At 53.4% G+C, this 20,718-nt stretch overlaps 10 protein-coding genes across 10 annotated transcripts; 7 read left to right on the top strand and 3 right to left on the bottom strand.

Moving 5' to 3' along the window:
* Positions 1 to 965: 965 nt before the first annotated feature.
* On the top strand, positions 966 to 2,634 carry N657DRAFT_280586 (uncharacterized protein). The gene is made up of 3 exons (XM_062786601.1): positions 966 to 1,419; positions 1,485 to 2,275; positions 2,338 to 2,634. Exons 1-3 carry the CDS (start codon positions 1,306 to 1,308, stop codon positions 2,501 to 2,503), a joined length of 1,071 nt encoding a protein of 356 aa, XP_062649617.1. The 5' UTR covers positions 966 to 1,305; the 3' UTR covers positions 2,504 to 2,634.
* Positions 2,332 to 2,935, top strand: N657DRAFT_642592 (uncharacterized protein). Its single transcript, XM_062792379.1, has one exon. It carries the CDS (start codon positions 2,610 to 2,612, stop codon positions 2,802 to 2,804), a length of 195 nt encoding a protein of 64 aa, XP_062649616.1. The 5' UTR covers positions 2,332 to 2,609; the 3' UTR covers positions 2,805 to 2,935.
* Positions 2,936 to 3,616: 681 nt separating this feature from the next.
* N657DRAFT_280541 (uncharacterized protein) lies at positions 3,617 to 4,858 on the top strand. The gene is made up of 3 exons (XM_062786600.1): positions 3,617 to 4,077; positions 4,133 to 4,240; positions 4,307 to 4,858. Exons 1-3 carry the CDS (start codon positions 3,747 to 3,749, stop codon positions 4,693 to 4,695), a joined length of 828 nt encoding a protein of 275 aa, XP_062649615.1. The 5' UTR covers positions 3,617 to 3,746; the 3' UTR covers positions 4,696 to 4,858.
* Positions 4,678 to 5,632, bottom strand: N657DRAFT_642590 (carbohydrate-binding module family 18 protein). Its single transcript, XM_062792378.1, has one exon. It carries the CDS (start codon positions 5,406 to 5,408, stop codon positions 5,022 to 5,024), a length of 387 nt encoding a protein of 128 aa, XP_062649614.1. The 5' UTR covers positions 5,409 to 5,632; the 3' UTR covers positions 4,678 to 5,021.
* A 1,889-nt stretch (positions 5,633 to 7,521) lies between these two features.
* On the top strand, positions 7,522 to 8,601 carry N657DRAFT_533868 (uncharacterized protein; the record flags this gene model as incomplete). Its single annotated transcript, XM_062787758.1, has 1 exon — positions 7,522 to 8,601. A coding segment is annotated over one exon (1,080 nt), but the record flags the coding sequence as incomplete, so codon positions are not given.
* Positions 8,602 to 8,885: 284 nt separating this feature from the next.
* N657DRAFT_569226 (MFS general substrate transporter) lies at positions 8,886 to 10,981 on the bottom strand (the record flags this gene model as incomplete). Its single annotated transcript, XM_062788647.1, has 7 exons — positions 8,886 to 9,223; positions 9,287 to 9,657; positions 9,714 to 10,076; positions 10,142 to 10,348; positions 10,405 to 10,528; positions 10,611 to 10,744; positions 10,830 to 10,981. 7 exons carry the CDS (start codon positions 10,979 to 10,981, stop codon positions 8,886 to 8,888), a joined length of 1,689 nt encoding a protein of 562 aa, XP_062649612.1.
* A 1,588-nt stretch (positions 10,982 to 12,569) lies between these two features.
* Positions 12,570 to 13,261, top strand: N657DRAFT_280501 (uncharacterized protein). Its single transcript, XM_062786599.1, has 2 exons — positions 12,570 to 12,703; positions 12,765 to 13,261. The coding sequence occupies exons 1-2, from the start codon at positions 12,660 to 12,662 to the stop codon at positions 13,033 to 13,035; spliced, it is 315 nt and encodes a 104-aa protein (XP_062649611.1). The 5' UTR covers positions 12,570 to 12,659; the 3' UTR covers positions 13,036 to 13,261.
* A 1,662-nt stretch (positions 13,262 to 14,923) lies between these two features.
* N657DRAFT_708927 (uncharacterized protein) lies at positions 14,924 to 16,106 on the bottom strand. The gene is made up of 3 exons (XM_062797413.1): positions 15,769 to 16,106; positions 15,526 to 15,743; positions 14,924 to 15,457 (listed from the first exon to the last, which is right to left on the bottom strand). The coding sequence occupies exons 1-3, from the start codon at positions 16,025 to 16,027 to the stop codon at positions 15,017 to 15,019; spliced, it is 918 nt and encodes a 305-aa protein (XP_062649610.1). The 5' UTR covers positions 16,028 to 16,106; the 3' UTR covers positions 14,924 to 15,016.
* A 1,918-nt stretch (positions 16,107 to 18,024) lies between these two features.
* Positions 18,025 to 19,082, top strand: N657DRAFT_642588 (class I glutamine amidotransferase-like protein). The gene is made up of 3 exons (XM_062792377.1): positions 18,025 to 18,779; positions 18,806 to 18,808; positions 18,856 to 19,082. The coding sequence occupies exons 1-3, from the start codon at positions 18,186 to 18,188 to the stop codon at positions 19,030 to 19,032; spliced, it is 774 nt and encodes a 257-aa protein (XP_062649609.1). The 5' UTR covers positions 18,025 to 18,185; the 3' UTR covers positions 19,033 to 19,082.
* A 779-nt stretch (positions 19,083 to 19,861) lies between these two features.
* Positions 19,862 to 20,716, top strand: N657DRAFT_569557 (TPR-like protein; the record flags this gene model as incomplete). Its single annotated transcript, XM_062788669.1, has 1 exon — positions 19,862 to 20,716. A coding segment is annotated over one exon (855 nt), but the record flags the coding sequence as incomplete, so codon positions are not given.
* Between the last annotated feature and the right edge of the window lie 2 nt (positions 20,717 to 20,718).

The following is a 20,718-nucleotide window of genomic DNA, read 5'->3' as shown; positions in this document are numbered from 1 at the left end:
CGCAACGCCATGGGCGGAACACAGCGCCATTTATCATGGTCCGTTTGTTGGCAGCCCTCGGATCATCGAGAAGCAGTGTTGCACATGCTGTCGATGCACTTCAGAAGGAATCTTTCCCAGGAAGTTCACCGACGCGCCAATGCCGGGGATCTGGGAGCCAGAGAGTTTCGGAGAAGGCGTGGTTGCGATGTCGTTATCGATTGGCTCGTGCGGAATATTGCAAGGGACAGGCTCTCATGCTTGCTTGCATGGACTTTCGCACGTGGGGTTGACCGAGCACCTCTCCATGCTCATTCCACTTCCAGCTGCAGACAGCAGTTTGATTCGCGCCACACCGCCAAAGACGGTGTGCTTCGGTGCGTCGGTGTCCTACGTCGACTCACTTGCAAGTGTTCCTTGGCAAGATTCCTATCGTCAGCGGTCTGGGATTGGACATGCTGGGTTCCCGTGGCCTTAGGTACAGTACCCAAATTACCCTTTCGCTCAGAGGCCCACTCTGCCTGAATCGACCACCTTCTTCAAGCATGGCCGCGCCGCAGCACTGATGCCATCCACCGACAAATCGTCACGCTTGCTCGGTAGCCCGCTACCTCGCGTTCGGCCTGCACTGTCCACTTCTGAAGAGGCTGGTCCTGTATTTCTTGGTCCGCTCGCTTGATGCGGCGTCCCTGGAACAAAGTTCAAGTCTGCAGTCAGCGTTGGTCGGGGAATGCCGCCATAACCGTGTCCTCGCCATTTGCTGTTGCTGGATTCCCCGGCAAGGTGCAGCTAACTTGTCCCTTTTGGGTGAATCAGCAATTATTTGCTCCCCACACTTCTCATGGATATCATTCACTGCTGGTGCTCAAGTCATTTCATCCCATGGCTAACGCTTCTACGCAGAGGCGCCGTAACAACCATGAATCAATGTCTTCGAGTCATGAGAATCAGCGGCAAACCGGAGCTGTCTTTCTTACATAGTTGCTCTTCAGGAGAGATGTAAACGGAGATGCCAGCAAGACAAATCCCTCGTTCCCTTTTCCTGCAGCATTTGGCAGCGACACTGGCTTGTCTGCATTGTTCCGACGTCTTTCTACCCAATATAATCTAATGGTCAGGGCAAACAGGAATGGATAGGACGGCAACGGCCAGGGGACCGGTTTTGCCAGCGAGGCCAACAACGGAAAGAAACAGTCACCGGTCTGGTGGACAGAGCCATAAGGTACCGGGTCGGTATTCAGTGGAACTTTCTCAGATTCCTTCGACGGGACTTTGTTCTAGAGCGCTTGAGATGTCCCTCTTGACATTACTGACCACAAGCTTTCGATGGAGAGAAACAACTGGCGATCCAAAGGGCTTCCTGACGTACAACATGTGGGAGACCGGACCCAGGGTGACTGGGTTACCGTGGGCGCACTTTCACAGTCACTGAAAATCACTGTCTGTTGCCCCTTGGAACGTCAGCTCGAAAACAATGCCCCCGATTTTCTGACAGAGGTCTATAGCAACCTAACGGCAATGTGCAAGCAGAGTGTGACAGCTGGCTTGCAAGTTGGGATTTCACGTTGCCCCGAGTGCCCGCTTTTTTATCCCTGGACAGTATCTTCTCGATCTCAAAAGGGCAGCAGCTCGGCATCAACGGAACGTCGGTCTCTGCTCTTCAAATGCGACCCAGCAGTGCACATGTCGGCACTGGCTTCAGTCTGTGTCCTTTGATAGGGGCGATTCAAGAGGAGGAGTCCTGCGATATTGTTCGAGCGTATCTGACCTATTTTGCCGAGATTTTGGGATCAGACACGCCCAAGACTCGCTTGAATGATCGGCTTGATGGCTGCCCTGGCATCTTCTTTGTCGTCGACACTGGCAACCTGGAGATGCTCAAACTGTGGACTTCCTACGCCGGAAACGCCGACCAAACTTACCGCAAAATCCCAGTGCTCGGCTTTGCCATTGCCCACTGCCAGGAATTTCGACAGGACATGCCCTTGGTAGTCAAAAACCATGTTGAGTTCAGGATGGCCAGTGGGTGTGATTCCCCGCGCCTTCACGACTTAGATGATTTGGACGATGCCAGAGTTTGGTGCTTGGCTGCTCCTGCTCGAAAGCGGATTGCCCAAGCTCTGAATCTCCGTTTCACCGTTCGATATGTCTTCCACTCTGCATCCCGAGACGAGCGGCTCTCTGGCGCAAACAGAAAGCTTGCCGAGGTTCACAGGGCGAGCGAACTTCTCGGCATTCGCTATTTTCTGGTTGTCCAGACTCTGGCTTCTGGTCACCTGACTGAGCGTTTCCTGACGTTAGTCCTCTCCGTCAGTCCACGTTTGAAGTCCTCATCTCATTCCAACGCTTCCTTGTTAGGTACCTTGCTATGCCCACTCCGCAGCCCCTGGTCTTGCCCTTCGCCGCCCCCAGTGGCCACGGCAAGACGGAATTGGCCGGAAACCTTGGTCGGTTGCTCTCCTTGGGCCTCCACGGCGTCAATTGTACGAGTTTCAGACTCGAGTCGAGCCTCTTTTGCCAGTGACCTGGCTCCGAAGAATCCAGAACCGGGTCGGCGTACAAGAACTATCTGGCCGATTATAGCGGTCGGCATTGCATTATCTTCATGGATGAGTTCGAGAAGACAGAAGATGGTGAACTGCTGCAAGGCTATCTGGGCGCTCGCGACGAATGCCTTTGACCGGATCATTCATGAGTTCTGCAACAACAATCGAGACGATCTCTTCGGTGGCCACGGCTCCAAGGATGCGGCAAGACGTATCAGAACGCTGGGCGACCAGCTCTCATGGCGAATTCAGAAAGAATCGTTAGTGTATTTGGCGTGAGTGGATGAGTCCGAGTACCTACGACGCACTATCTTCTGCCCGGATGCCCGACGCTCATACACCAACAATTAATACTTAGGCGCCCTTAACCGGACGCATCACTGATTTCATTCCCTTCTTGCCGTTTTCGCCCATCGAACAGGCGGCCGTCGCCGACAAATATCTCGCTGACCTCGGGCGAGAGCTCGCCAAACCGACGGACCTTGCCGAAGATCCTGCCCGTTACCGGCCAGTTGGCAACGTCGATATGCAGATTAAGCAGGATTATTCTGTCTGCAAATCCCTCGCCGAACAGGGATACGTGCCGGAGCTCGGGGCCCGTAGCATCATCAACACGATTGACCACGCGATCAGGATGCCTCTCGGGGAGTACCTCGCTACGAGGGAGTGGATACATGGGGGACAGCTCTCCGCCAGCTTTGTGACTAGAGTCGATGCGGGATCGGGGGAGGTGGAGGTGTCGCAGTGCTCAACTGACATGGAGTGAGAGCAACTCAGGGACATGACCTTCAAAGTAAGAGGCACTCGCTCGCAGCTTGTATTTGCATCGTATCCCGTCGCACCTTCTAAGTCAACCTAACACATGCCATTCGGTACCAATACGCACTGTAAGCGCGACCACATGCATACATCATGCCCGCGGAGAGTGCCGTGGTTCAGGGGCACTGCTGGCGCATCCAAGTCCATGACTGAAACACCAGACGTCTGGGACGGAACCCACCGCGTCACCGAGGCCCGTCTACCTTAGTTTAAAAGGCTCTCATTCGCACTACTCTCCTCAGTCTCGAGTCCTCTTAACTTCACCCATAATCGGGCACAATTCCAACAAGTCAACGTCCCACCTAACCACACCCCATTAACAGGAGATAAGCCGACAACGACAACAACGACGACGACGACGACGACGACGACGACGACGACAACAACATCCACCGTACGACAATGATGCAATCTCTCCCGTCGCCGAGATATCACGAATTTCAAACGAGTACAGATTCAGATGACAAAAAAACGCTCAGTGAAGACGAGGAAAAAGGAGAGATATTCTTCGACGATGACGAGAGGGCATGGAGCGACATTACGGCAAGAGACCCTGGGATAGCGCAACGGAAGGTATCAAGGAAGAGTCGCATTTGGACGACCCTGACGTCGATACGTTCGCTGCTGGATACCCTGCTGCTCTTGATCATCTTGGGACTGCTGCTAGACCGTGGACGGCAAAAGCCAGCTTGGTTAGGGATTGGGGCCGACATCACCGGGTTTGCACCGACAAGTATGTATCCATCGCCGGAGAGTATCCGTCACTGTCCATTGTTGACCTTGAACAGTATCCCAGCAAATTACAACGTTTGCTCCTGATCCCATGTTTGTACCAGAGAATGGATCAGAGTTCTTCTCAGACTCTGTCCAAGGGCGGTGGCTGAGCATCGTGCCTAGTAAGTTGTATCCAGGAACCCTTGGAATATCCTATGTTATGGTAACTTACACATTCTACAATGTAGGGGGGCTCGGGTACGTCCGGATCAACAACACCGAGTCCTACAACAACCTCCCTACACCGCTCGAGCAGTATCCGGATTCCACGTTCACAACCTCTGTTACGCACCAGCTTCACTGCCTGCACTCGATCATCGAGGTCGTCGCCGCTTACACCTCAAAACAACTCGGCAGGTTGCCGGCAGAGGGGCCGTGGCATCTCAGCCATTGTTTTGAATATCTGCGGCAGAGCATTATGTGCTCTTCCGACTTGGCAATTGAAGGCCAGCACACCACCTTCCCACCAGGCTTTACGGGAAGTGATGGGTGGGATGCGAAACACGTGTGCAGAGATTACAACCAGGTGCTGGCACATCTGGAAAGGAACAGAGTGAATGACGAGAGGTGGATTTAATCTGCATCGCACGGTCGATGGGGGCCAGTGAAAAGAACAGTGGCAAATAGGGGTTCGTCCAGCTTTCAAGTTAAGTTGCCGGCGTATCTCCCTCACAACCGTCGTCGTCTCCAAGTCGTTGATCCTTTTTATTCCTTGACCACCTTCTCGTTCCCCTCAACCCTTAATACAGCAGAGCCCCAAGCAGGTTCCGCTTGCTTTTCGTGCCCGTACAATTCCCAAACCCAGCCTGGCACCCATTCTTGACATCACAATGATCGACTGTCGTGCCACACCATCCCCTGTTTCTGGTCAGGTCCTCAGGACATCCTCAGGGATTTCAGGACTCACGCAGCACTACAACAGCTCGTGACTGTCGCGTTTGCAAAGCATCTATACCCGTTCTTTCCGGCTCCCGTGGATCCACAAGTCCCATCAATCGAGATAGAAACACCAGGCTTGGGCGCGTAGCAGGCGCTCGACGAGTTGGAGTAGCGCGTCTGGCAGCCGGCCGTGGTAAGGCAAAAGGCCTCAGTGGTGCCGCAGTAGCCGTACTGCGAGCAGCACGCGGCGTCGGACGGGCACGTGTAGCCCGAGTTGGATGTGCCGCACGTCTTATTGGGGGAGACGGCCCGGGGTTCGAGTGAGGCGAGTTGTTGCGGTGAGGAAGGGACGACGGCAGCGGTGAGGGCGCCAAGGGGGAGGAGAAGGAGGGTTATGATATGGGGGAGCATGTTCTTTGATGTGGGTGTAATCCCCGAAGTTCGCTGAATTGAGGGTACTAGATATGGAAAATGCCGTCACTAAGGTCTGCTTGGTGAAAGTTATTGCAAAGTTACTGTGAAAGTTGTTGGTGTTTCCTAGCTTTTGTACGAAACTTGGAGCGTTTCTCTCACTAGGTAACCATGCCGGGATAACAGCCGGAAAGCGGTTGATACCGTACCTTAACCTATACACTGACGCGGCCCAGCCGTACGTGCAGCATCGAATATTTGTCAGGTCTCAGACAAATAATGAAGTCCTATATTTACCCGCCGTGCATGGCGGGATCTGCTTTCTTCATTACGGGCCCTCAGTATATATTTCGGTCACCCTGCGCTGCAGTGACACCAGCGGGTAATAAGCTCGTTTTGCCGAGACCTCAAGTTTCAAGGGAGCACAATTGAAATATATTAATCTCTGTAGCTGCTCCAGGACCGGAACAAATTAACTAACAGCCGGGCCTTTATTACGGGTATGTTTGAGAAAAGATTGACTGCTCGCGCAAGTGACTTCTACAGTTATAAGCACGAGACCAACAAAGTCCAATTTCCGTCGCCTGCGTTGCAAAGGTCAGGCTGGTACCAGTGGAACAAAAAGTGCGATACGTGTTCATATTATGGTCTGACATTAGTACCGGTGTCTGACTGGAGGAAGCTACTGAATCTGTCTCACTGGGACCAGCATCACACGTTCAATGTCAGAGGACGGGAACTTTGCATAAGACACCTAGACAGCTCTAATAAGCGGCGGGTGCCGAATTCAGCTTCAGCACCCAACATAACATGAAGGTAGGTAGGTACCTTAGTGTACCTTAAACTCCTACGCTCAGGGGCTGGGGGATGATGGGGCATTCGAGTAGCCAAGCTTGCACGCTGCAACAGGATTCAATCAAATGACATAAGACACACCATTTGGAAATGAATCAAGCCACAATGCTTGACTGGGCTCGGAGGTGGAAGATAGTATACTTCAACCTGGGGTTGTTCCAGTCGTTGCTGTGTTACCAGGGCATTACAGGGCGGAAGAAGATCATCACCTAGCAACAGAAAACAAAGATGAAGACTATATCAAGAAGGGAGGACGGAAGTGAGTGATAAGAAAAAGAGAAAATGAGAGAAGAAAAAGAATTATGAATAAAGGTTTAAAAGAGAACATAGCTAACGTTAACGTACCTTAAGATACTTCATAGGTATGAAGAAGAAGAAACTGAATAGGTAGGAGAAAGAAAGAGAGGAAGAAGACAGAAACTACCTAGGGAAGAAAGATAAAGAAAAGCCATTCCACAGTAAAGATCTGAATGGCCAACTCTCGACACTAAGTTCACTACGAACAAATTCGGGTTAATTAGGTTGTGTACAATTGTTGACTTATGTCTGGAACTTAGGACCTGAAAGAACCGTGGAATTGCCCATTAGGTCTAGCTCCAGTGCACCTCCGGGCTTTAGTCATCGGATCCTCAATTAACCTTGATGAACCAAGAGTCACATTGACTCTATCAATATACATCCAGATTTATTGGGCCTAGAGAAATCATGAGAGATATCCAGCGGGATTGTGAACTTTCTCGCTTTACACGGCCGATGATAGGCCCATTTCGCGTCAAACTTCGCGTCAAGAGAGCACTGATTATCTCGCTAAGATCTGCTAGCCTGGCTCGCCTGGGACAAGTGCTCCGCGTCCCTAGGTCAAGCGAGAATCCCAGCTCGACCATGGTGGGCCGTTGCAGGCAGCAATGCCTCGGAATCAGCCAGTCGGTTCTCAGCAGCTCTGATAAATGCCTTACTTGAGGCGTTGAGCCATTCCATACTCATTTGTCAAGTCTCATCTTTCTCATCCAATCTCATGCAACTGGCTACCCAATTAGTTAGGGCACAATGCCAGACGTCAAGCAGATTGTATAAACAGCGCTCAGTCATGACATCGACAAACCCGCATTGCGGGATCACCGACCTGCCCGTCGAACTTCTCCATCGCGTCTACTCGCTTCTCTGTCCTTCTTGCGTCCCGGGACAGCTACCTTATCCATGCCGCGATTGTGTCAATCGGCGGCCCGGGTGCCATGAGTGGTCCCGGGGCCCCATTGAGGTCTCTCGTCTCTCAAGGACATGCAGACGACTTCGCGACATTTTCCAGCCTCTCCTCTTCCAGTGTTACTCGGATGAGTACCCCGGACGGTCAGTCCGACACCTGATCCGTCTTGGACGTACGCTCGCCGCGCGTCCTGATCTCGCGCGCCACATGAAGTTCCTCATGTTCTGGGAAGCAAGCGTCGAGCTCGATGCCTCCGACAAGGCCATCGTCAATGACGGCATCATGCAGCTTGGCCTACCGCCCATCCCAGAACACTGGAACGTCAACGGCGAAGGCGAGTACCGCCTGATTCCGCTCGAGCTCGTCCTCGCCCACACTCGAAACCTTGAGTATCTCCGCATGCCGCTCGACTGCGATTGGAACCTCTGCCTCATCCCACAGCTCATCAAATCCCGGCCCCCATTTCTGGCCAAGCTAAAGGCCCTGGAAGTACACCACTACTTCATCGCCGGTGACCGCTTCGACGTCTCCATCGATGCCGTCGACGCCATCGCCCACGCCGCTCCAAACCTCGACTCGCTCTGCCTGCCCAGCCCCAACTGGAACTACGGCGCATCCCCGGCGCCTCTGGCCCACCTTCGGCGGCTGTACTTCCAGGCGAACTGTAACATTAACCCGGAGCACCTGACCGCCATGTTCGAGTCGGCGCCCAAGCTGGAGGTGCTCGCGCTGCATTGGAACGCGTTGGACGATGCGTACGACTTTGTCGACGACCGGCGCACGACGGACGCGTGGGAGGCGATTGAGCGCAGGAAGGATACGCTCAGGGAGATCCGGTTGGACATCAGGAGCGATACCGAGCATGGAGATGGCGAGCGGGATTCGCTCAAGGATTTTGAGAAGCTCGAGGTGCTCATGGTCAATGGGCATGCGCTGGACGCGTTGAGGGAGGTGTGGGTGCGAAGGAACAGGAACACGAGGGCGGAGAGCTTCCTCTCGACCTTGTTTCCGCCTTCGATCAGGGAGGTGACGTTCTGGGGACTGGATGGCGTGAAAATGCAGGCGGCCATGTTGAGGTTCGCGAAGGTGGTGGCCGTGGGGCGGTATCCTAAATTGGAGAGAGTGGTACTGGCGCCCCCTGAAGATGGGGATCGACAAGATCCCACTGATTATCCTAATTCTGGCGAGTGGGATACGGTAAAGGATGAGCTGGAGGAGACCTTTGGGAGGGGAGGTGCGAGGTTTGAACTGATTTGGGAGAGACCAAGCTGGTCGGCTGGTCGGCTTGATTGAGCTACCTTGTGTGATAGCCTCTTGATTACTCCAACCCGACCATCGTAGGTCAGTGTCTTTATATCCGTCGTTCAAGGAATCATGAAATGAGATTCAAGACTGCCGTGTTTCCTTGCAGCCCAATGTCACGGCACAGCAATCTCCCCGTCATCGCTCGTCTGCAGCCTTCTTGGAGGCCACTCAACCAGAAGAACGAGTGATGTCAGCGATGCAACGCAGAAATAGAGCATCACTCTCATCTGCTGGTTGTATCCCGCGGCGTAGATCTCTCTGACGCTGACTTGTAACTCGGAGGACAGTTGGCGGATGCTCTGAGATGTTTTGAGCAGTGCTGCTTGCTCAGCTGAAGTCAAGAACCCTGCAGTCTGACTCGTTACGTGGTTGCTCAAAAGGGCCGAGGAAATAGCAAGCCCGATGGTGCCTCCAAGCACGCGTATTTGCGTTGCGGCGCCCATTGTGACGGCTGAAGAAAGGTTGAGTCAGTCACGACGGCGGAAACGCGGGTGGCGATGAAGCACGCTCTTACCCATGTCTCCATGCTTAACGACCAAAGGCACCATCATCAAGACGGTGCTGAGGCTGAGGCCAAACCCACAGCCCATGATCACCTGATAGACGTATTGAAATGACGGCACGTCCAGGCTGGAGGGGTCCAGAGAGCTAAATAGACCAACACCAAGGGTCTGCACGCTGCAACCAACCAGCAGCACATACAGAGGGGGTACCCTGAGGTTTGACAGAAGCAAGCTCGCCACAACGGTCGCAATCGGCGAGCACAGGAGCAATGGCAACATACGGATGCCGGCATTGATAGCCGTGGTTCCGTTGACGACTTGGAAGCGTTGGGGAATAGTGATGATTGCCGCCATGAACGGGAATCCTGTCAGGAATGCGTTTCTACCTGTACGTCAGTAGTCCTGGTTAGTTTTGTGGAGACCAAGGAGAGGACTCACAAGAGCAGACCCAGAACAAACCTGTTGCAAGCCAATCTCCAAGGGAAAATGGGCTCACATATGCTGCCTCTGTTGGACAGGCTTCTTTCCCATCCGACGAAGACAACCCAAAAGACCGCGGACAGCACGAAAGACGCAATGACGGCCGCGCTGTTCCAGGGGTGCTCGACCCCTGCCTGCTCCAAAGCGAAGACGAGCAGTATAGAGGTGGCCAGTGAGGCAAATGCTCCAAGAAAATCTACTCGACTCCACGCCTTCTGCGAGACGAAAGTGCTGAAGAATCGACTAGGGCCAGCAGGGTAAGGGAAGTTGAAGGGGATCGAAATGCTGATGAGGAAAATGGCAAGCGCTCCACCAGGGCCGCTAGGAAAGTAAGTCAGCATAATAGCAGAGAACTTCCAACCCAACGAAAGACGACAGGGCCGTACTTTAGCCAGAAGACCCATCTCCAGGTCGTGTGATCGGAAATAAACCCCCCAAGCAGCGGACCCAGCACGCTGGAAATGGCGAAGATGGACGAAATAATGGCAATGTAGGTTGGGTACTTGGCCGGAGGCACCATGAGCGGCGTCATGACTGTGACTAGGGAGTAGATACCGGACCCTCCGATGCCTTGGATGGAGCGATAGATGACCCTGGTCATGTCAGCGTGGTCCCTTGAGGTACCTCCCATGCCAGAGCTTGCACGTACAGCTGGAGCATGTTGTTGGAGACACCGCAAGCAATGGAAAAGACGGCAAAGAGAGTGATGGCGCCAAGGATCAAAACCTTGGTGCCGAAGATATCACTGAACTTTGCATAGATGACGAGGAAGCCTGGTTGCAGTGGTCAGCATTAAGTTAAAGAAGTGTCACGCCGGAATTCATGGGTGGTAATGTCGAGGAATCATTGAGATACCAGTGTAAGTCAAGAAATAGGCTGTGGCGACCCAACCGGCTTGGCCAAAACCCTGGAATTCATTGACCATCGAGACCAAAGACGTGCTCACGATGGTGGTCTCGAGCGTGGAAAGGAGCAGGCTGAGACAGAGGCTAGTAGCGGGACACAAGAAAGATGATTAGCAAGTAAGGTACTTCGGCCATCAATTGGGAGATAACCCCCCTGGTGGACTCTTACCCAGCTGTCAATGCATGCAACTTCCATCCCTTGGGATAGATCTTCGGCTTTAGCTGCTGAGGCTCATTGTCTTCCAAATTGACCATCTCCGTCGCTGTCCGGTTCTTGTTCTTGTTAACCATCTCCAAGTTCACTGGATCGGCATTGGCCATGCTGAAGTCGATGACGGCCAACAGTTGCGTACCCAAGACATTTGGACGGCGAATCTACGATGCAAGTACCTGTAGTTTTTTGTTTATAGAATCTACCGTTGTAATCAATAGGAGCTGTGGGGAGCTTGGCTGTCGGGTCCTATCGGTTGAACAACTTGGGGATTCCGAGCTCCCCGAAATTAAAGAGAGAGTTTGGGGGGCCAACAAACGGCCCAAACCTTCAAACATCAAGCTTCTTACCGTTCATGCTCCGTGCAGTTACCTTGACGTAAGGCAGTCCATTTTGCTTGCACCGGACAAATTCTATCTTCTTCATCGGCATTCTGAATTGACGGTGCATCCTTTGTCGATTTATCGTCCGGTAGGATTCGGAGTTGGTGATAGGAGCACGCAACGTGTCTGGGACACCAGGTACAGTTTAGAGAAGCAGGGTGTGTTTGGCTCAATGGCCGCGTAGAGAAGAGAATGGTTTAAAAATTGAGGGAAGGCAGGGCGAGGTTGAGCCCTATGCCGGGGCATTCCGTCGTTGCGGTCAGCGCTCCCGTCACAAATGGGAAGCATAATCACTCGACGCAAAGTCCTTGCTCGTGCCCAACACCTCACTCCAAGAGTTTAGGGCTTCCAGCTACCAGGCCACCTATTGATCTGTGATTACCAATCCGTTGGCGAGGCATAGGATGAACTGATGAGTCTCAGTACCTGATCTGATGTGTGGTGTTTGGGAAAGGATAAGGTACGGTAGCTGTTCTAGAACTAGCGATCCGGTTCAGGTACCTTTTACACAATGGCAAGCGCCTGCCGATTTCTCAAACTGGTCACTTCCATTGTTTGACAGTGATGACGACATGAAGTGGACATTTGTTAAGAGGCTGACTGATCGTCCATGATTGATGCCTTGGATGCCGTGTCGCTGGGCGACAGCGGTAAGTGTAATACTTCATGCATTGCTTCAAGATGTCATTGTGGATCCCTTCCTGTGCCGGGCGACGCGTTCGGGAAGTTCGAGGCGGGGAAAGTGCGTCTCCATGAACCGGCGGCGCGCCGATGATCACTTGGCATCGGAGCTTGGCACTGGCTTCCGGGCCGGAGACGCATCATGACAGCTGAACACAATGGGATAGATGTGCCAGATGGAGAGGAACTTACTGTTCCTGGGTTGAAGCAAGGTTAGTTGAGATAATTGTCGGGTAAGCTTAGCAAGAGGGTGTGATACATGTCACCGTGCCTTCCAGATTGCAACCCAGGATCGAACAGGTGATCTACAGCGTAATGTACACGTAGTGACGGAACCATGAATCTGCGCGGCAGGAGAAGCCAACCGGGACCCAAACAAGGCCCATCTACAGCTGCATGTATTTGTGGAAAGCGCAAGGGGTTCTGTCAGTGCTGTGATTCAACATGGGACGGAACCGGCGTGGATCCGCATTATGCCTATTCACGTCATCATGTTGACATCATCACTGGCGTCATGACAGGGCCGCTGCCATCAAACAGTTAGTTTTGGAGCCTTCAGCTCAGTTCAAACGGATCATTTCTCGAGGATATAAGGCTCGCTCTTCTCCAACATAACCCAACATTGATCATTCCACCATCACTGCATCCAAAAATACATCGCACCAAAGTTTCCACTGAAAAACCTTTCAACAAACAAACTCTCGTCATCAAACAACAATTCATCATGTCCGGCACTCAGAACACCAACCCCGGCAACTTTGCCAACCGGTATAGAGTCATTGTTTCCTGTCACAATAGCACACATTATTAACGAGTTTTCCTCCTTCAGCCCCAAGGACGAAGTCCGTGAGATCGCATCCAAGGGTGGCCAGGCCAGTCACAGCGGCGGCTTTGCCAGCATGGATCCTGACAAGCAGGCAAGTTTTTTCCCTTTCAGTCCAGCCAACCAGCGCAGTCTACTGACATCGTACCAGCGCGAGATCGCTTCCAAGGGCGGCCACGCTTCGTCCGGCAGCTTCGAGCCGGGCAGCGAGCGTGCCCGTGAGGCAGGCCGGAAGGGCGGCCGCGCAACTGGCGGCAGCAGTGATGACGCCGAGTAACTCATGAATGATGACTGTTTGGAATTCGGCGCAAATCTGTATTATTAGTGGATGGATTTTCGGTCGTTTAGCGAGTGATCTCTGACGATGGGACAATGAATGAATCAATATGCCCGATTTTCCCTTGTGCGTTATTATGCTAATGAATTCGATCAATGAAATTCCATGGAGCGAACATGTTCAAGTTGCCCTAACATTGTGTCGATTGACATGTTTCGTGAAGTCGTCGCTGCCGGGCAAAAACGGCACCGAGTCTTGAATGACGCACTGTACAGTCGAAAACTCCGAGAAAGCTACGGCCTGCGCTTGCAATTTAACAAACCCATTCTACGTTGTCGTCGTAGTCCTTCGAATTATTTGAGTTGTAGTACTAATATAACCAGAATTAAGAAAACCACTTGAGTTAAACAAACTCACAGTCATGCCATCCTCCGTCTCTCCATCATCTCTTTCTTTCCTTACATCCCCAAACCTTAACCCATTTGCTGCTAACACTCAGCTTCCCTCGGAACGACGCAAACCTGCTCGCAGACTTGCATTCAATGTGCCCTCGCACCGTCGACAGTTGGGAAAACATTGCCGTCAACAGTTCCATCAGAGTTCCCACATTCTCGGACCAGTCATAAACACTCGACGGCAAATACCTCCTCTTGGACTGGTTCAGGAAGCTGACGAAGCTGCCAAGGATGGTGAAATCGCAGAGTCGGGTGTCCGACCCGGCGTCCCGTTCCCTTCCTGCAGGACCCTTCACCCCCGATATAACGGCTTTGACCCCTGAATTCTTTTTGGTAAAAGTTAAGGAGGGCTTGGACGAGTGCCCTTCTTCTTTCAGACGCAATTTCTATGATTCCCAGGTTAGTGTGATCCCAGAACCGCTGAACACGTGGATCGGTCTCTCACCAGCCAGGTCGCAAACCCCAGGAAACACCTCGCCCTGGAAAAAGTCCCGAATCTCCTCTGACGCCCGAAAGATCAACTACCGCGTCTCAATTTTCAACTTCTCCTCCAACCCCAGCCGCCACGCCACATGCGCCGCGCGAACGAACTTCGTCCCGAACCACACCCGAAAGTCAAACTATTCGATCTGCTCCACCCACTGGCGCACCCACGGCCGGACGAAATGCGGCAGGTCGTACTTGTCGCAGAAGATGAGGATATCCGAGAACAGCGTGATGGACATGTCGTCCTCGGGGACGAGGTCGCACCATCCTTGGGCGGTGGCCGTGGGGGTCGAGGGCGAAGGGGATGCCCGAGGTGGTCGAAGTTGTGCTGGCCGCGTTGCGTATGTTGCTGGCCGGTCTGGATCTCGAAGCAGCGGCGAGAAAGGAGAGAGTCGGGGAGGGGATGTGTTTGTTCTCAATGTATTGACACTTGGGATAACGCAAAGGGAAGAAGGAGGAAGCAAGCCTGGGGGCCCTTAAGTAGCAGTCCGGTTGCGAGGATTGAATGGAGACCGGCCTTAATTAAGTGTCAACCAGGCTGGTGTCAACAATGGGAAGTGGAGATGACCATTGAACTATCCGCGTCTTGAAGCAGTTCCCCAGATGCCCCCTTAGTGTTTTGGATTTGCAATCATTGGCCCCTTTCGTTCCCAGTTTCCTTTCTCCCCACATTGAATGATTGACAACCACATATCAACTTGCTGATTATTATGAAGACTACGAAGACAGGTGAAGAATGAACCCCAAACACCGAGCACTAACAGGCCCCCAGATGCCAGCTTCCCACTCTTCTGGCTCCAAGAAGCCGTACAACTCCCTACAATCCGGTTCGCCCTACCGCAACCCTTTGGTGTAGATCTGCGCCGCATGACTCTGCGCGCAATCGTTTAGCCCAAGCCGGTCGGACAACAAGACGGGTCCCGGTCATGATTTGAACGCCGTAACAGCCGATTTTGAAGTAATGGAACGCTGGCTGCTGGATCCAAAAGTGTCAAGTTCCTGGATGATGCGTCCCTGGATCTCCGTGAGGTGGTCTATCCTCAGAGTTTTGGCAGCCCTAACTTCTTCCGCTGTGGTGCCATCCGCTGCTTATGTTCTGGGCGTACAACGTCCAACCATTTCTTATTAGATTTCGTTTTGGCTTCGAAATCCATATATTTCTTGGACGGCGAGCACCCATTGTGCCTGGCATTCAGACAAGGGAGCGCACTGAACATGGCCGAGAGAAAAACCATTAGGCTATGAGCACTGCCCAGGAACTTGTCTGCTTTCAGAGGCAGAGGATCCAGCCCCAACCTATGTTGGGTCCGGAATAGACTGCCCAGAAGCAGGGAGTCGCACACTGGTCGCTCTGAATTGCCGTCATATATGCTTGTACTTATTGCCTGACAGGCCCCTTCGTCTCGGGTTCGGCATCTTATCTCGGCGTGGTAAAAGTCGAGCAGTGTCTGGATGAGTGCAAGTCGAAGTCCAGCGATGACCTCTGTTGCATCTCATCATTTGTGAAATCCCGGATCCGTCAGTACCTTGCGCCTTGTCACCTGCCTACTAAGTCGGATGGTGCGGCGTAGCTCTCGAATCGGATATGTTTGCCGTTGTACGTTACTCGCATATCTGCACCGTCCTGAACAACGGGGGCCCCGAAGATGAGTTCCCGGGTTTCTAAGGACAGCATGTTGTCGATTCCTAGCTCCCCAGCTACGTGGATTCCTAATGCGCGGTCACAGAGGCTCACTTCCTCTCCCACACCAGCGCCAAAAGCCGCCACTCTGAGCCGCGGCATGTTTAGCACTTTGGACCCAAGCGCTGGCCCAGGGCCGAATGACAGAAATCATGTCGAATTTGTCGGTGACAAGGAGAATGTCATGCAACTGATTGAGATATACGAAGGTGCGTACAATGTCGAACTTCGAGTGAATGATTGCGAGAAGGGTTCGAACAGATTCCGGTTTGTCCTCGGGCAGTTCCACGACCCACGGTCCCTCGGTCGGTTTCGCTTCTTTCCAGGCGCCGAAGAGCATGTTCTTCCACACCGCGGAAGTACGTCGCATTGTTGCAGAGCAGACTCGAAACTCGTGGGGATTCAAAGTGCGACCCTACCCGGAGGACAAGGTCGCCATCCGGTTCCATTACGGTGATTGGGCATGGGGCCGCTCCCGATCCAAAGTTGGGGTAATGAGTTTCGATCACTCAGAATGTCGATCATGGTATTAGGGCACCTCTGGACTGGCTGATGGACTCGGGGAAACTGCCGATGTACAGTCTGGCCAGGAGGCTGGAGCTGGAGCTCGCGGTCTGATATCCCTTTCCTTCGAAGGCCAAGAGGTCTTCTCACTTTGTATTTGCAGGATCATACACTGATCGTTTCCTTGATTGTCGATATGGGTTTTTCACCCGGCCCACGAGGGCGCGGTTTTCCTGTATAGTAAGTTGTTGAAGGTCCGGCACGCCCTAGGGCACAGCGGTGTAGGAATAATAATATTAGGGCACCTCGTAACGTAGGGCCACTGCGGGCATTACTGGTTGGCTGATTGGGGTGAGTCAAAAACCGATTTGCTGATTGCAACTGGAAACAGCGTGGGCGAGCGTCGGCGGGGCCTCGATGGAGGCAGGCTGGCGTAAAACCGAAACGGATCCGCAGCGCAAGATTTTAGCTTGCCGACGGGATGCCTTCAATCCCAACCATCGTGACTTGCACTCGGCACCAGCTGGCCAGGCCATGGGTGTTTGCAGTGAGTGAACCTTGGGCACGGCTCCGAACGCAACTGGCACCTAATCCGGACGGTCAGGCCGCATGTTATACTCAGGGGCAGCATTGACGTGGGTTCGTGTCGTCTTCGAAACCCTTAGGAAGTTGAAGGTACCTCACCTCACCTAACCTTACCCTAAGCTTGATGCCGACTTGATTGTCTACGCCGTCCTTGATTACGATTAACGTTCACCTGCCCTTACCGTTACCACATATGGTGTCACTAGTGTGACACGGCTATACAGCTTGAACCGAAAAGCAGCGCAGCACGAGAACCGCCGTGTTACAGACAAGAAGCCCAGCGATATGCTGCCATTATTTAAGCGCCCTGCTGGGCGGACACCGTGTAATACTGCACTGAAAGCCTCGACTCTCGAGTGAGAAATTGGGACATTTGCCAATTTGTTGATGCAGACCATACAGAGCTTGGAATTAGTAGTACGTACTACATTACTAGACGGTACTAATGGCCCGTGCACGAACATCGAGATCTAGACCAAATTTTCTGAAAGTTGTACCGTTGTAAAGCTCGGGGCACATATATTTCTGTAGAGTTGCTCAATCTCCTCTTGTAAAGCAGGACGTGTTCAACATGGCCTTTGCTGTCGATGAATGGAGCAATCTGGACTCGCTGTGGCCGGGTATGGAAAGCCAGTTTCCGGTGGTACTTGAACAGTATGTTCTTGGGTAGGTAGGTAGTCGATAGGAAGCAGAGTGAGTCAATGTTAACTTCACCCTGCGCTTACCTTATCTTTACTGTTGTGGGATGTAGGCTTTGCCTTGGGCGAGCTTGTGTGTAGCGCATGATGGTGGAATTTTGTTTTTTAAAAAAAAAATCCTGGGCGAAATTGAAGTCGCACTCAAGGGAGAACTCCAGCCAAAGGATGAAGATCCGCCCTGCGAGTAGGTTATGGCCAATCGGAGGACTCCGTGTTTATAGAAAAATACCTCTTTAGGTTTAAGTCTGGGATGCTCTGGAGCCAACAGGAGCTTCTCCTGCGCAGCGGGTGGGGCGACTCGGACGGGTCCAGATACGGAGCACAGTACCGGGCGACTCCGTCCATGATACACTAAACTTGACGGCGCCCTTCATCTGACGCTCAATACCGGCATGATGAGCCGGAGTTGGTCTGTAGGGCCGGAGCTGGCCGTCAAGGATTGAGTGAGGCGTTGAGATGTATGAGACTTGCAAAGCACGGGTCTCGAGTATATATGCGGCCTTCCTCTCCTTCATCCATCTCACACTTCTTCTCATCAGCATCAGCATATCAACCACTACAACACTCTCAGCACTCTTCCAATCGACACAAGCCAGCATCCACAAGACAATTACCAGTCAGAAACACCATCAACAGTCTCTCAGTTCTTATATCAATCTTGCACCCTCTCGGTCCAGTACTACAACCATCTCAACCAACACCACGACCACTTCCATCACAACACCACTCACAACCGAAGCAATGTCTCCCCCTCGTCGCGCTCTCATCGCCGTCACCTCGGCCCAGGCCACCCTCTTCCAGGGCAAAGAGACCACCGGCCTCTTCATCAGCGAAGCCCTACACCCGTTCAAGGTGCTCACCGCCGCTGGCTTCGAGGTCGACCTCGCCTCCGAGACGGGCAGCTACACGCCCGACTGGCTGTCGCAGCAGCCTGACTTTCTCAGCGGCGAGGACCTGACCATCTGGAACGACACCAACAGCGACTTCCGCAAGAAGCTCGACAACATGCCGCGCGCCGCCGACGTCGACGGCGCCCGGTACGGCGTCTTCTACGCCTCGGCCGGCCACGCGGCCCTGATCGATTACCCGACCGCAACCAACCTGCAGCGGATCGCGTCCCAGGTCTGGGCCAACGGCGGCGTGGTGTCATCGGTCTGCCACGGCCCGGCTATCTTCCATGGCGTGGTCGACCTTGCGACCAACGAGCCCTTGATCAAAGGCAAGGCCATCACCGGCTTCACGACCGAGGCCGAGGTCACCATGGGTATTATGGCCGAGTTGAGGGCGTGGAATAGCCCCATGGTGGAGGAGCTTGCTGAGAAGCTGGGAGCAACATGTAAGCCTTTTTGTCCAGCACTCACCATACGTACAATACCGATTGAAAGTATGCTGACGAACTCGTCTCTTTTAGACAAGCGCGCTCCTGGCATTTGGGACGACTTCCACGTTGTTGATGGCCGTCTGGTCAGCGGTCAGAACCCGGCGAGTGCAACTTCGACTGCCCGCGCCGTGGTTGAGGTGTTTGAGACACTCTGAGGAGGATGGCATGGTTTTCTTGTCGAGATTTCCTTTGTCGAGATGCATATAGATGGATTAGCAAGACAGTGGTTGGTTTTTCAATGAAATGGTCTTCCTAACCCAACCATCTTGTGCAACCAGAACCCGCCAAGCCAGGCAAGGGCCGGGTGTGCGGGCAGTATCCGTACCAGCGAATCCACAAAAAACCCACTGCAGCGACGCAATTGGGCGCGTCCGAATGCGCCGAATTTTTGTTCCAAGCTCCGACTAGAAGCACCTGCGCAATTGTCCGCACGCGAGCCTGCAAGCTTTTGATGCGCACCTGCATCATCGAATTGACGTAACACCGAGTCACTTCGCAGCATCTCCCGATTAGTTGGCTACTACAGAGCGGGCAGTTTGTATTGTTCCTCGTTGCTAGATTTGATTCGATTTTCGACTGTCCCCTCAGGAACTCCGTACAGTGATGGCCCCCCTCATTCCCACAGGTCCCACGGGGACCCCTTCGGCGCCAATACCGGCCGATTCGTCGCTGTGGGGTCGCATCTCGACATAGGTCTCTGAGCACAAGGCCGTCGTCTACACCATTGCCGGCGTGGCCGTTGTCGTCACAACTGCCGGCGCTGTCTACTATGTCCGCAGCAGCAGCAGCCAGGTGAGCTCTCTCTCGGTCGCTCAGCACGCGACTCCTGCCTTCTCAGGATTTCCTGTGCTAAAGCTTGGTGCCCGGATAGGAACCCAAAGACACAAAACTCAAACTCAGCAAGAAGGAGAGGCGGAAACGGAAGCAAGCCGAGAGGGAAGCAGAAGCTCAGAAGGCGTCCGCGCCCGCAAAGGAGGCCGAGGCACCCGCTCCTGCAGCAGTCAAGGCTGCCGCTGTCGAATCCGCCGACGAGCTGCCCGAGATCGACGAGAACACAGTCCAGAGTCTCACCGAGCAGCAGCGCAAGGAGTATGCACAGAAGCCGAAAGAGGCCGGCAACAAGGCTTATGGGGCCAAGGACTTTGAGAAGGCCATTGGGCTCTACTCCAAGGCTATTCTCTGCAAGCCGGATCCCGTTTACTACTCCAACAGGGCCGCCTGCTATAATGCGCTGAGCCAATGGGACAAGGTCGTCGAGGACACCACCGCCGCCATCAGCCTCGACCCAGAGTACATCAAAGCGCTCAATCGCCGTGCCAATGCCTACGACCACCTGGGCAAGTACAGTGAGGCGCTCCTCGACTTCACCGCGAGCTGCATCATCGACGGGTTCAGGAACGAACAGAGCGCGCAGGCCGTTGAGCGTCTGCTCAAGAAATTCGCCGAGACGAAGGCCAAGGAGATCCTCGAGACCAAGCCATCCAAGCTTCCGAGCTCTACCTTTGTCGGAAACTACCTGCAGAGCTTCCGCACCAAGCCCCGACCCGTCGGCCTGGAGGATTCAGTCGAGCTGTCGGAGGAGACCGGCAAAGGTCAGCTGCAGAAGGGCTTGAAGGCATTGGAGAGCAAGACCGGACCGGGTTACGAGGAGTCTGCCGAGGCTTTCGATAAGGCTTTGGAGCTGGGCGATCTCGGCGAGCACGAGGCGTACGCTTATAACCTTCGTGGCACCTTCCGGTGCCTAAAGGGCAAGCATGAGGATGCCCTGGCCGATCTTTCCTCTAGTACTCTTAGTACGTTACTCATTTCAAACTCTGTGACCATGATAATGGAAGTGCGCCCTAAGGTACAGCACTCCCATAGCATAGATTGCGAGCGCGACCGACGCTAGAG

The sequence above is a fragment of the Parathielavia appendiculata genome (genome assembly GCF_033297405.1).
Source record: "Parathielavia appendiculata strain CBS 731.68 unplaced genomic scaffold N657scaffold_3, whole genome shotgun sequence".
Lineage (NCBI taxonomy): Eukaryota > Fungi > Ascomycota > Sordariomycetes > Sordariales > Chaetomiaceae > Parathielavia > Parathielavia appendiculata.
Note: the sequence above shows the minus strand (reverse complement) of the source record. Positions and strands in the feature narration are given on the sequence as shown.